A 13,240-nucleotide genomic window follows, 5' to 3' on the forward strand; every position below is an offset into this window, starting at 1 on the left:
CTACTACTACCTACTACTACGTTCACACGTCCCTCGCTCGTTTGTTTAAATTCTACATACATCCTGATCAGTCCCGGTCTGTCGGTCGGTCGGTCAGTTCTTCACTTTATCCCATCTCCATCCCAATCCCATTCCATCCAACCTACCTACCAAAACTTACACACACAACTCAGCCATCCAACCAGCCAGCCAACCATGAATGGCACCTGATACGGAACTGCGATACCATCATCCATCTGCGACCTCAAAACAACGCTGACCAAACCCTTCAATGAAAAGAGAAAAGAAAAAAAAAAAGAGAAAAGCAAGAAAGAAAAGGAAAAGGAAAAGGAAAAGGAAAAGGAAAAGGAAAAGGAAAAGAAAAGAAAGTGAGTAAAAGAGGGACTTCCCCAAGTATTGAGCAGCAAAAAACAAAGCAAAAAAGCAAAAGAAATGGGAATTTGATGCCCACAGCCAGAATCGAACTGACGACCTCATCATTACTAGTGATGCGCTCTACCACTGAGCCATGCGGGCTTTGATTGGTTGTTGTTAGCAGTCATAAAAACAAAGTTTAAGTAGACAACTGCTGCTGTCATTGCACTGTGGAAGATTACAACGAACAGAGTTTGGGAAAAAAAAAAAAAAAAAAAAAAAAAAAAAAATGAAAAAAAAAGGAAAAAAAAAACAAAGACTGCGATGCAATGCGACGAGTAAAGAGTTTCGATGTTGTGAGGGTTTTGGTATGAGTGCCTGTGGATTTACCGTACGGTTGAAAATAACAATTTACTTAGCCTTGCAAGCGTTTCGGTATGTGGCTATGGATTTGTAGTGGGTATCAATAAATGAGAAGAGCGACAGAGGGGGGGGGGGGGGGGGGAGCATAAGGGAGCGACAGACAAAGAGAGATAGAGAAGCAAGCCATATTCATTAACACCAATTTATGTTTCGTATCCATTCCTTATGTTTGTGTTGTGTTGTGTGTGGTCATTCAATTCATCATACAAGAGAAAGATTCAAAGTATCCGAAACCCCATCCATCCATAACCATCATGTCCCAAGCAATGTCCCAATCAAAACAGTTGAAGCCGTACCATACCAGACATACCATACCATACCAGTCTATAAAGAAAACCTCTGCTGAAGAGCCATCCATCCATCCATCCATTCAGAGTACAGACGTTGACGAAGCCGAAGATACCCTATCGATCGATAGACCGATAGACCAACCGACTGCCATATATCCAGACATCACATATCCCACCTAACCTCTTCGCAATTCCACTACACTACTACAACCCCACCCCAGCGACATGCATGTACTATCCCCTCCCAGACAAATCATTTCAAAACAATCAAGTCATCATCATCATCCTCACTCAACACCACCTGCCTCCTATTCTTCTGCGCCGCACTCAACAAAAACCCCTTGTCACCGAGACTATCCCTGCCCGCCTCTCTGATCCCCTTATCCGTGACGAACCGCGTCTTTTTTCTGACAGGCGGTTGCGACCCTTGCGAGTGCCCGTCGGCAGCAGCAGCAGCTTGTGCCGCGGCGGCTGCTCTCACGGCTGCTAGACGTGCGGAGGCGGAGACGCCGAGGAGGCGAGAGGAGGATAAGGAGGAGGTGTGGTGGTGATGGGAAGCGGTGGGACCGTTGGTGGTGGTTGTAGTACCAGAAGAATTATTGGGGGCGGCGGAGAAGCGGACGGCGGGTGAGGGGCGGTTGGGGAGGTTGGTCTGGGTGTTGGAGGAGGAGTTTGTAAAGTTGAAGTCTCTGGCGGAGGTGGAGAGACGGTTGATGGCCGGAGTGAGGCCGGTCGAAGCGGTGGTGGACGAGGAGTTGGTGAGGGCGGGGGTGGAATCGCGCATGCTGGAGTTGCTGGGGCGGTGGGAAAGGTTGAGCCGCTCGCCTTCTTTCATTCTCGAAAGCTTGTCGCGCAGGCTGGAGCCCCAGCCCAAGGAGGGGGCTTTCGTGTTGGTGGTGTAGTTGGAGGGGGTGATGGTTGCGCTGCTGGCAGAGTTGGATTTGCTGAAGCTGTTTTCGCTTGACTGGGCGGACTCGGGACGCTTGCGCTTTATTGGGCCGAGATCGATTTTGGGTTGTTCTTCGCCCTTTTTGCGGAGTAGACCGAGGGCTTGAAGGTCATATCGGGGTCTGCCGCCAAAGCCTAGCGGGTCATTTATGCTGTTGCTTTGGCTGTGGCCGGACAGTGACGACATGGGTGTCGAGGCTGTGGCTGACGAGAAGGAGGTAGAGCCTGACATGGGTACTGAATTGGTAGAAGAGAAACTTGCGCGAAGACCACCGGCGGCTCGACTCATGTAATCTCTCCCAGCACCACCACCCACCTCGCCCAGTTTTCTTGCAATCTCAGCTTCCTTCTCCTTCCTCGCCAAGCTTCTCTTGATAGCCTCCTTCTTCTCAGCCTGATCAGCCATGCCACCGCCATCAATGAGCTCCGCGGCAGTACGGTTCATGAAGAAATGACTGCCGGTTGACCGGTCGTATTGACCCCTCAGTCGTATTTCCTCCTCTTTTCGCTTGGCCTCTTCACTCTTGGCGTACCTAGAGTTTTGCTTATATTTGTCTCCAAACCCGAAAGAGTTGTTCAATTCTAACCTTCCCTGTCTCGACTTGGTGACTGCTTCGTTGGTATGAAACTCGCAATACTCTGTACGACGGAGGTTGACCCAACTCTTGCAAAGCATGCCATCCTTCTTGATGCTCTTGCAATAACCTAGGTCGCGCGCATTACCAATCTCCAAAATGGTATCCTCATCGCTGTTGATCACCAACGAGAACCGACCGGTATCTTGCTGACCTTGTTTTGGCGCCATGATGGTGGGGTTGAGGATGGCGAGAATGGTTCCCGGCGTGAGCTTCCAGAAGCGGTCGAATCCGGAGTTAAAGAGAAACAGTTCCACTTCATACTGAAGATCACAGAGGCTGATGACCATGTACTTGCCGCGTTCTTGCAAAGGCTTGCCATCACTACGATGGCTGCGCGGTTCAGACTTGGTTGCGACGATGGCGAAAACGACTACATCAGACTCGACATCAGGAAGGGACCAGTCAGGCGCCTTAACTTGCCGCAAAAGGTCCTTCAAACCGTAGGTCTTCTTGCCTGTAATAGCGCGAGTGACCACATTATGGGGAAGAATGCGCTTGGACAGGCGAAGACCTGAATAAGGTTCGAAGCCAGGTTCATTGTCCGAGTTGACTTGTGTTGAGCTTGGTTGTGTGAACGATGATGATGCGCTCATGGTTGGCCTTGATGAAGATCTTCCCGTCGCTGATAGGATATCGTCCCGAGAATATTCCGGAGCCTTGTAGGGAACTTCGGGAACGTCCACCGCTTTTGTCTTGTACTCCTCCATCTCTTCCCTGCCAATACTGAAGGCATTACTCCTGATCTTCTGTATCCTCTGTGCCTTTTCCCTGCGCTCCTGCTCTTCGTTCCTGGCGGATGCTAGCCGCTCGTTGAAACTCAAGGGACGTCTTTCTTCTGCCTGCGAGAAAGAACTTGCCCGCCCGTCGAAGCTTACAGGACGACGGGAGCTGGAGCTGGGTTGATCTTCGCTAAAGGATGTCGTCATGGACCGTCGCAAGTAGCCTGACTGTTGGGAGTTTAGATTCTGGGAGGGACGTTCGGTTTCGACCTTTCGTAATGTGGGCGCCCTTTTCAGTGACATGTCGGCCGCTTTTCGTCCCTTGTCGATTCCCAACATGAGCCTCGTGGGGGACTGAGGTGGCTGAGGAGCAGATTCACTACGTCCCCTCCTGACCGGAGAAGCGGGGATCTGAACGGGATTTGACTGTTGTTCCATCCTATCTCTTGCCGCAGCTAACCTTGACTGAATGGGAAGTCCGGCCGGGGGTTGCATTGAGTTGTTGTTGTTATTGTTGGCCGAAGCGCTTTCTGGTCGGCCTCCATTCGATCGTGCATCCATGGACGAGTTAGCCCTTCTTTGCGCCTTTGCATTTTGTATCTTTTTCAACTTCATGCGCGCCTGGATTTCCTGCAGCTTCAGCTGTACCATCTCCTCGTCTTCGTCGTCGTCATCCTCCAGGTCGTCCACGTCAATCATAACGGCGTCCTCATTGTCGGTGTAGCGCGCCGCTAGGGCGGGGTTCGAACGGGACATTCTGAGTCTGGACGGCGACGGGGTGGGCGACGTTTGCATTTCACGAAAGCGCTGGCGGCCTCGCGGGGTGCTGATGAGAGCTTCGTGGGGAGACCGGGGTGGCCAATGTGTCGCCATGACCTTTTGTCGCGTTCCAACACTAGCAACCCGAACCCAGAAAGCTGTTTCCGGGAATGTGATTTGAAGTATGTATCGCCGAGGTGACGGGGATCGTCTCTGCCCAAGGTTATCGAGTAGCCCAATGCGACTCGACTGGACTGGTGGCCCAGGGCAGAAGCGGAACCCAGGGAGACGGGCACGGGATGGAGAGCGGAGATCGGATTTGGATTATTGACCGGGCGGCGGCGGGGTGGTGTGTGTGTGGGTGTGTGTGTTGGTGGTTCAATTCAGGATCGATGTTGCAGGTTCCAGGTTTGCATGCAAGGATGGGACGGGACCAAACCGAAGGGCAGGCTATGGCTGTTTGGGCGGCCAATTAGTGTGCGGCAAGGACGACATTCACGGACATTGGTCGCCAAAGGGAAGGACCGCAGGCTGGATGGTGTTATGCAGGGAGGCGCCCGAGGGTGAGATGGATGGTGCGGTCGGTGGACGTGGCCGGTGGAAGCGGAAGAAGAGATGAACGAGAGAAGAGTTCGGAAATGATCGTAGTGTGGTTCGTAAAAAAAAGTGTGTTTAGATTTGTTTGTTTGTCGGCCCAGTGGAACTACTAGGTTGGTTGAGGAACTCGAGGCAAATCTAAAGTCATCGATGGTGTAATAACCACACAGTCAGTCAGTCGTGGCGGCCAAGAATAGGTCCAATCCCAAGATAGATGAAGAAGTGCAAACATTGAGCAGCTACAAGTAGTGTAGACGTTACTCTATCTGATCGACAACCGAGGTGCCCGCAATCCACAAGGCTCCATTCAGGCCTTGGGGATTTTTTAAGTCTTTCACAATCTTCCAGGCTTTTGGGTACACTTACAGATTATGGACTGTCAAGTCAGGATGCGTTGTAGTATGGAAGATGGAAAGAAAAGATGAAAATATTTTTTTTCTCCAATGAGTGACCAACTGAAGAAAGTGGATGTCTCACGAGGAGCCACAAATTGACTGACAACTAACGAAAGAAAAAAGATCGAGATCGTGAAATGGTATCAAGGCTGGTTGGTCCGTGACAAGTGCAAGGCAAGCAAGTAAGTGCAATGGAAGACTGGATGGATCTGGATCGAAAGGCCCAAATTGGAATGGTGATGTTTGGGTGCAGATGCTTGTTTCTGTTTTGGTGACAAGAGTAGGGAGAGTGACAGTGGCATTGACAAGCCATCAACAGCGGGCGTGAGTGGGTGGACGGGACAACGACAGCGGGGAATTCAAGTATCGAGAAGTCGTCGTCTGGGCTGAAGAGTGAAGGGACCAGTGAGAAACTCCGAAAAGGGCACACTTGTGCTGAAAAGTGGAGTATCATCTCCAAGACAACGCGATCTCGCAAAGCGCAAACGACAAAGTGAAAAGTTGGGGAAGGCGTGTAAGTGGGTCGTTTAAAGAAGGTGGGGCGCGCTATGCTATGGGAAATCGCGGTCAGTCGCGTCGGTTGGTCTCCAGCGAATCTCGCGATTGATGGTCAGGGGTCCTGCCGCTCACTGTGGAGAGCTGGGTCAGCCATTGGACTCCGGACTTTGGAGGACCCTGGCGATATCCCATCAAAACAAGAACAACCAAAGACACGTGCAAAACATTTTAATCTCGGAAAGAAGAGAGTGCGAAGAACTTGGAAATTCGATTCAGAAATAGCCATGCCACGAACAACTCGATCCAAGGCCAGCACCGCAGACTTCCAGGATGCGAAATCCGCCTCTTCCTCCTCCAAGACCAAGTCCAAGAGCACCACCTCCAGCAACAGCTCAATCTACACCCTCGCGCCTGAAGTCGAATCTCCTCCCAGCATCTTCATCCTCCCCAAGTCCGCCACCCCCCAATCCCGCATCGTCACCCTCCAGAACCCGCGCTATGCCAAACCTACGCGCTACCTCGTCTGCCCCGACTCGGGCACCTTCTACGAGTTTACCAAGATCGCCGCCCCCCAACAGAAATCCCCACGCAGCTGGCTAATTGACAGCGCCAAACTCTTAGATGGCACCACGGCCATCACCCCCGCGCAAACCACAAAGGACTCGGAGCTCTACGTAGCCACGCAAATCGACCCCCTCTTCCTCGTCTTGCCCGCCCTTGCAGCAGCAGACAAGAAGCAGCAGCGCATGTTCCTCTCGAGCGACGACCACTTTGACGCCGTATCGGAACAGGACAGTGACGGAAACAGGCAGAACCACCTGTTGGAAGTGCTTAAATGGCCTCAAGCGCGGAACCTGCTGGAGAAGCGCATGGCGGCTGTTTGTGACACCGTAGAGGCAGGCGATGAAACCATGTTCCGGTTGAACGAGAGTAAACTCGTCGGGGAGCTATTATCGAAAGCCAAGCGCATGAGTGAAGGTGGTCTGCCGAAGAGTATGGAAGAGAAGTTTGTTGCGAAAGCATTGGAAGCGCCGATTGTGGGGATTCGGACGACGGTGCTTTCGAGGTCGGATACTACTGTGTCCACTGAGTCGCAAGAAGAGACGACGACCACCTCCCTCTCCGAAGCCACCACCGCCGTTGCTACCCCCACTTCCGCAGCCGGAGCCGGAGCCGGAGCCGGAGCAGAAGTAATCCCCTCCCTCATCCCCACGCCCGAGATCCTCAGTCTCCAACGTCTCCGCGTATCCCTCAACTTCCTCACCTCCTCTTACCTCCCCCCATCCCTCTCGTCGCACCTGAAATCTTCTCTGTCCAGTCCCTCCTCAGTGGACTTTACCCCCTTAGATGCCTACCTCGCGCAATTAGCCAAGCTCCGCCAAGAAGCGGTGGCGTCGCGGTCGCATAGCGATTTCTCGCGGAAACGCATAGCGGGAGACGAGGAAGAGGCGTTTGAGCGGGCCGAGAAGAGACGCAAAAAGGAAGAGGAAGAAAAGGCGAAAAAGGCGGGTGTGAGTAGGGGAGTCAAGGAGCTGGCCAAGGTGAATACGAGGGGGATGATGAAGTTGACGAGTTTTTTCCAGAAGAAGACGTAAAAATTGAAGAGAGATTGGGATGAAAAAGGGTTTTATTTAAATGGGGAAAAGGGGAAAAGGAATGGTATAATGTGGGAGGTTATAAAATGGCGTTTTTTAGGGGTTTCAATTAGAAGGTCTGGTTTGGTTTGGGTATATGTACATTGGTATCGGGTATATGGGGGTTTCTAAAATGACATGGCTTTCTCCTTTGCGGAGTTTACAGCATTCTAACATATCTTTCTTCTCGTCATCGTCATGGTTGTGGTCATGATCATAAGCATGACCAGCACACTTTCATCCCTTCCTCAACGCGCACTTCCACCTCTTGTTGTACCACCTCTCGCCCCTCTTGTCGTCGTTATACTTCCACCCCTCGCGCCCCTAGTCGTCGTCGTTGTCCCTCCTCTCCCTCCTCTCACACTCGGTATCCCCGACGTCCCTGTCGCCCCAGCTGGTCGATAAGCCAGTCCACTCCTAGTAGTCATGCCCACTCTTCCAGCCGCCGTACCTGCCGTCCCCGTTCCCGTCCTCCCAGTCCCAACCAAGCTTCCCACCCCCGACCCAGACCTGCCTCCTCTCGTCCCCGTCGCACTGCTTCTCGTAACTCCAATCCCATACCTCGAGCTCGCCACTCCAACGGATCTGCTCCTCGGCCTTCCCCTCGTTGATCCCAGTCCACTCGACGCAGCAGCCAACCGTCTCCGTTCCGCCTCTTCTTCTGCTTTGCGGCGCGCCTCTTCTCGCTTGCGCTCCGCCTCGGCGGCTTTCCGTTCGGCTTCGCGCTGGCGCTCAAGGGCTTCGGCTTCGATTTCGACCAGGTCGGCAGTGGCGCCCTTCCATGAGGGGTTGAGCAGGAGGCGCTGGTTGTGCTCGGTTTGGGAAAGGATGCGGGTCCAGGTGGTGAGGAGGTGGGAGGCCGAGTGGATGGTGCGGTTAACCGTCTTGTTGAAGACATGATTTGTTAGTGATTGGCGAGATGGAAGAGAAAGAGCTGTAGTTAAGGTTGGGAATGGGTGATCGACTCGAGAACCTGTAAACCTGTAAACCTGGGAGGGTAAACAGACGGAAGGGGGCAACGGAAGAAAGAAAGAAAGAAACAAACATACACCCATATTCCCCTTTGCGCGCTCCAGTGTACCAATGACGCCTTCGATTACTTGGTTGATCTTGCGCACTCCTTCTAGCTCGCGCTGTAGAGCGGCTTCGCGACTCTCGATGGTGGTGTTGTCGATGCCGAAAGAGCGACTGCTGTTGCTCTGATTGGTGCTGGAATCCTTGGATGCTGAGGTGGCGGCGGCGGCTGCTGCGCTCGAAGCGACGGGGGTTTTCTGTTGTTGCTGTTGTTGCTGCGCTTGCGACGGGGGATGGGCGCGAGAGGTGGGAGGGTGAGTGGGCGATGCGAAGAGGGAGGAACCCTCCTCGTCGGAGATTTCCATTCGATCGTCTGACATTTTATTTGGCGGTGCTTCGTTGTCGTTGTCGTTGTCGTCGTCGTCGTCTTGGACAAGGTGGTTGACGATCTGGGGTAGTTCTAGAGCTGCCGTTGTTGACTTTGACTGAAGTGCCGGTGCACGGATGCGGATGCACGCAATGAAGGCCCTGGGAATGACGTTGATCAAATTACACCCTGTGCCTAGCAAGGCCAGGCGTCAAATCGGCCCTGCAACCACGGGATTGGACAGGGACAGCAAAGTGGACATTTTTGCAAGGGACAGTGGACACTTTTCGGCAAGGGCAAAGTGGGCAAACAGACCTCCAAGGGCAAGGGAGCCAAAGACGCGACTCAGAATGAATGAACAAAGACTTTACGCGTCTTAGCGCGCTGTGGGCTCTGTCAATCAAGACTGCAATCAAGATCCGACCAATGGAAAATCCGGATTGCCATCAACTGCCCAGTCTGCCCCTGGTTGCCAACGACGACGGACGGAAACGTGGGAGCAGAACAGAACAGGACAGACTGAGTCCACAGCCCAGGGTGTGTGACGGCAACTAAATGGTCCGTGCACCGGGATGTGGACCGTGTGTGGGTGAGTGATTCTGGCATGCTCTCAGATCAATCAGGCGCAGACCGCCCCCAGCCCCTTCTTTGGTTTGCACTCCTGGCGTTCTTTCCCCCAAACAACATCCGCAATCATCGGCCTGCCTTGCGCTCACTCCAGTCAGCTCCTAACCCCAGACAAGACAAGACAAGACAAGACAAGACAAGACAAGACGTGACCACCCACTTTTTCACACATCCATCCCATCATTGTCGCCTCTTCATCACTCAGCTGAGCCTCTTTTTTTATTTTTTTTTATTTGCTGCATCCACAAAGAGCCACAAAGCACCTATACCATACTGCCTCAACTACACACTTCTATACTCTCTATCGTATTGTTCAATTACCTACTACTACTAGTTCTACTAGCTTCGAGTTGTTGCTGCTGCGCGATTTGTGTGGAGGAGGAAAAAGAAACCGGGCGCCAAGTTCCGTTGTTGTTTTTGTTGTTGTCTTAAGTTGGTCTTTGCACGTTCCAGGTTTCACGGTTTGTTGGACTTGGGAATTCAAATTCAAAGGATCTCCGCATTTGCCGGCCACCACCACCACCACCACCACCACCACCACCATCAATCACCACATCGACAACGACACCCGACCCCGACGACTATCTAGACAACAACATCAAGCACAACTCTTAAAAGTGTGCACCTGAATTCGCAACACATTCATAGCGCATCAACTTGCGTGCGTCGGCCTTGCATCGACAACACCGGGCCGCTGAAGCGCGCACATTGCACTGCATTCGCCAATTGACGCGCCTTCCCATTGTCGTCGCCAATTCTAGCATCAATTGCGCGGGCGGGTCTTTTCATCCCATCCCACTCCTTCCTTCATCGCATCCTTTCAGGCCCTTTGTCGCCTGGGTAGCGGTCATCTCATTGGTCGCACACTTTTGTTGTTGTTTGGAGAACAGTTTGTCCGATATACTGTCAGCCTTGTTTGTGTACGGTAAAAAAATGATGGAGGTATTTCGCAGTCACGGGGCCGTGACTCCCTCCGGCCCGCACTCTCCATCCGACATCCACACCCCGCCAGCGCCGCTTCACGGATTTGAGGATCATTGGGAGCCCTACACGCCGCGCAAGTCCGCACGCATTTCCCAACGCACACAGGCCCAAGCAGCCTCATCCTCATCCCGCAGCCGCGCCCGCACCCCTTCACCCCAACCAACCCCCAGACGTCACATCTCATCTGCTGCCGACAAACAACAACAACAACAACCCCCGCCACCCCACCACAAATCTACAGGTTCGCCAAAGTCAACAAAACGTCAACCCCATCACCATCATCACAGCCATCATCAGACTGAAGCTGCTGAACCTTTATCGTCGTCGGCCATGGTCACCCCAACCTTTACGCCCGTCAAGAAGCGCGCGGTCAACCCCGCCCTGGATTCAGTTCATCGCGCCTCAAGAACTCTCGATGGCTCCCTTCACGCCCCCCTCGGTCGCTCAACTGGGGCTGGCAGCCTCATCACCCCCGCCAAGACTCCCATCAAGCCGCCGACGGAGCGCAGCAAGTCCCAACTGAAGGGAGTCACAAAGACCCTTTTCAGCAGAAAGGTTGACGAAAATGAGGTCATGCCCAGTCCCAAGAAGGCGCGCGCTAAGAAGCAGAGCAATGAGGAGGAGGAAATTAGTATTTTCACTGACTCCCATGAGCGCGTGCCGGTGGTTGATGACAGCATTGAAAACCCTTTTTACGGCACCAAGACAACAACAAAAACTACCACCACTACCACCACTACCACCACTACTACTGAGCGCACCTCGACCCGCCGAAGCACCCGGAATCTGGTCAACATCCCCGGTGAGGGCGTGGTGAGTTTGGAGGAGGCAGTTGGCCGCAAGGACGGCATGCTTATCATGTTGTGAGTGAAATCTGAGAAACCCCTGAAATTACGAGCACGTTTACTGACTAGCTCACAGCCGCGGCAAAAAGCAGTTCCGCAAGTTCGCTGAGGTGGAAGAGGAGGTGGTAGAGGCTGATGGCGAGTTTGAGAGTGCGGTTGCCTCTCCCTTGAGACGTCCTCTCACCCGCTCCTCCATCAAGCCCCGTCTGCTGTTCCCACCCAAGCCCAAAGAGGCCAAGGTACCTGACTCAGACGAAGAGGCGCCCACCGACATTGAGGACCACGTCTTGGAGAGCCTGAAGACCGAAGAGGAGAAGAAACAGGAGAAGGAGGAGGAGAAGGAGGAGGTCATCGAGCCTGAGATGCCAGCCGAAGAGGCCAAGGAGAAGCCCCTTACTGAGCCCCAAGAGGCAGACAAGGAAAGAGCCAGCACCCCCGAGACGACACCGTTAGCACCAGCTTCACCGCCAGCCACAGCACGCACCACAAGAGCTGGCAGCAAGAAGGCTGCAGAAGACACCCCCAAAAAGGTCAAACCCAAGGGAAGGAAGAGTCCATTTGACGCCTTCCGTCGAACCAAGGCCGGTGCATCTTCCAGTGCTGGTACAAAGAGAGCCAGCGAAACACCATCGGTTGGAGCCGGTCCAGCTAAGCGAACTAGGACTTGATCACGCGCTGGCAGATGGTACACAATTTAATGGGTGGTGGTCTTTGTGCGTTTCCTTTCAAAAGGGTTTTTTTCCGGCGCCGGCGGACGGCATGACCATTACACTGGCTTGGCTTTGACATCTCAAACATTATTGCTTTTGACGGGACTGGACACTCAACAACGGGGTTTGGAGGCGTTGGGAACATGGATCACTACGCAAGGCGTTTTATCTTTTAGGACAGGGCAATCGACAAGGCACAAGGGCAGCCACACGGGCACAAGACGACGAACATACCACACGAGACAGAGAGAGAATTATGTGGAGCAACTTATTCGGGATTGGTGGTTACTTTTTGTTTCGCGTTCATGGAAAGATTGCATGTCTGGTGATTTATCAACGTCTGGATGGGAGATTCTGTGACTGGAATTTGGGAGTGGTGGGGCCCGCGAAGGCATTCATCCCCTTTCTTCCTTTTCCCTCGTTCCACTTTTGTTTTCCTTTTCTTTTTCTCACTTTGTGTTGTACAAGTGCATGGCATGGTATAGCATGGCAAGATTGCACTGCACCTGTTGTTATTTCCGTTTCGGGTTGTTTTCACTTCTTTCCTTGACTTGTTGATTGTTGCTTCACGAGGGACAAAAGGCAGGCTAGGCTACAATTACTGAAACATTTGAGATTCTCTTCCGTTCATGTTACCCATGTTCTGATGCCGCTCTGGGTCGTAGATAGACTGATGACATTGGTTGTGTGGGGATGTGGTCCATTCATTTGATGGCATAGGGGCATGAATCTGGACTTCATCCGATACTCGGTCAAATGACGTCTAGATAGGGTCGGGATATCACACAACCTGGATGCAAGGCTACAAGTTAGTCTAGATAGTTTAGTCAGACCTTATGCAGTCATCGATCAGTTTGAGTGGTCTCTGGTGTGCTCAACGTGTCAGGCTTGGAGGAGAACGAGGTTTCGATACGGTTTAGTCAGCTCTGAGATTGATGGGCACAAGGAGAGCCAACCAAATCAATATCTACGTCGCAGTTTGCTTTTACTCTGTAGGAGACGTCGAGAGACTGGTCAACTCCTTTGGACAAGCCAGTTTGATAGCACAGTTATGCACCCCCTTCCACGACACTCAAACATGCATATGCCAACGTATAGGGGAGCAGTCGTAAAGTCTGGCAAACTCGTTGTCCATTCCTCTCACCAGCGGCAACTTTTAGTCAAATTAGTCAGGCAGATATGCACAAACACGTCTCTCGGATCATCATTCCGCAAAGAACGAACCCAAATCCATCCAGGGGCCGCTCCACTCTTTCAGCTTGTTTTGATGCCCGGCCCCACCCCCGCAATCGCATCATGGGGCCCAGCAAAACATCGTTCGGGACCAACCGCAACTCGATTTCTTTCTCCAAATTTCAACCCTTGAAGAAGACGTCGGATTCTTGTCCATTCGGTTTTCTGGACTCGCTCGTACCTGAAGATTTTCCCAGGTTTCATT

General features: G+C 52.6%; 6 protein-coding genes across 6 annotated transcripts; 4 read left to right on the forward strand and 2 right to left on the reverse strand.

The window, feature by feature from the left end:
• Positions 1-909: 909 nt before the first annotated feature.
• Positions 910-4,417, reverse strand: NEUTE1DRAFT_87062 (uncharacterized protein; the record flags this gene model as incomplete). The annotated part of the gene is made up of 3 exons (XM_009855751.1): positions 910-1,474; positions 1,817-3,505; positions 3,584-4,417. The coding sequence occupies 3 exons, from the start codon at positions 4,243-4,245 to the stop codon at positions 1,321-1,323; spliced, it is 2,505 nt and encodes an 834-aa protein (XP_009854053.1).
• A 13-nt stretch (positions 4,418-4,430) lies between these two features.
• Positions 4,431-4,750, forward strand: NEUTE1DRAFT_103530 (uncharacterized protein; the record flags this gene model as incomplete). The annotated part of the gene is made up of 2 exons (XM_009855752.1): positions 4,431-4,480; positions 4,519-4,750. 2 exons carry the CDS (start codon positions 4,431-4,433, stop codon positions 4,748-4,750), a joined length of 282 nt encoding a protein of 93 aa, XP_009854054.1.
• Positions 4,751-5,905: 1,155 nt separating this feature from the next.
• Positions 5,906-7,260, forward strand: NEUTE1DRAFT_87066 (uncharacterized protein; the record flags this gene model as incomplete). The annotated part of the gene is made up of 1 exon (XM_009855753.1): positions 5,906-7,260. One exon carries the CDS (start codon positions 5,906-5,908, stop codon positions 7,214-7,216), a length of 1,311 nt encoding a protein of 436 aa, XP_009854055.1.
• Positions 7,261-7,279: 19 nt separating this feature from the next.
• NEUTE1DRAFT_68383 (uncharacterized protein) lies at positions 7,280-8,649 on the reverse strand (the record flags this gene model as incomplete). Its single annotated transcript, XM_009855754.1, has 2 exons — positions 7,280-8,139; positions 8,305-8,649. 2 exons carry the CDS (start codon positions 8,647-8,649, stop codon positions 7,504-7,506), a joined length of 981 nt encoding a protein of 326 aa, XP_009854056.1.
• A 1,547-nt stretch (positions 8,650-10,196) lies between these two features.
• On the forward strand, positions 10,197-11,760 carry NEUTE1DRAFT_124398 (uncharacterized protein; the record flags this gene model as incomplete). Its single annotated transcript, XM_009855755.1, has 2 exons — positions 10,197-11,110; positions 11,169-11,760. The coding sequence occupies 2 exons, from the start codon at positions 10,197-10,199 to the stop codon at positions 11,758-11,760; spliced, it is 1,506 nt and encodes a 501-aa protein (XP_009854057.1).
• Positions 11,761-11,876: 116 nt separating this feature from the next.
• On the forward strand, positions 11,877-12,425 carry NEUTE1DRAFT_118040 (uncharacterized protein; the record flags this gene model as incomplete). Its single annotated transcript, XM_009855756.1, has 1 exon — positions 11,877-12,425. The coding sequence occupies one exon, from the start codon at positions 12,059-12,061 to the stop codon at positions 12,350-12,352; it is 294 nt and encodes a 97-aa protein (XP_009854058.1).
• Between the last annotated feature and the right edge of the window lie 815 nt (positions 12,426-13,240).

Source organism: Neurospora tetrasperma (genome assembly GCF_000213175.1).
Source record: "Neurospora tetrasperma FGSC 2508 unplaced genomic scaffold NEUTE1scaffold_6, whole genome shotgun sequence".
NCBI classification, from domain to species: Eukaryota; Fungi; Ascomycota; class Sordariomycetes; order Sordariales; family Sordariaceae; genus Neurospora; species Neurospora tetrasperma.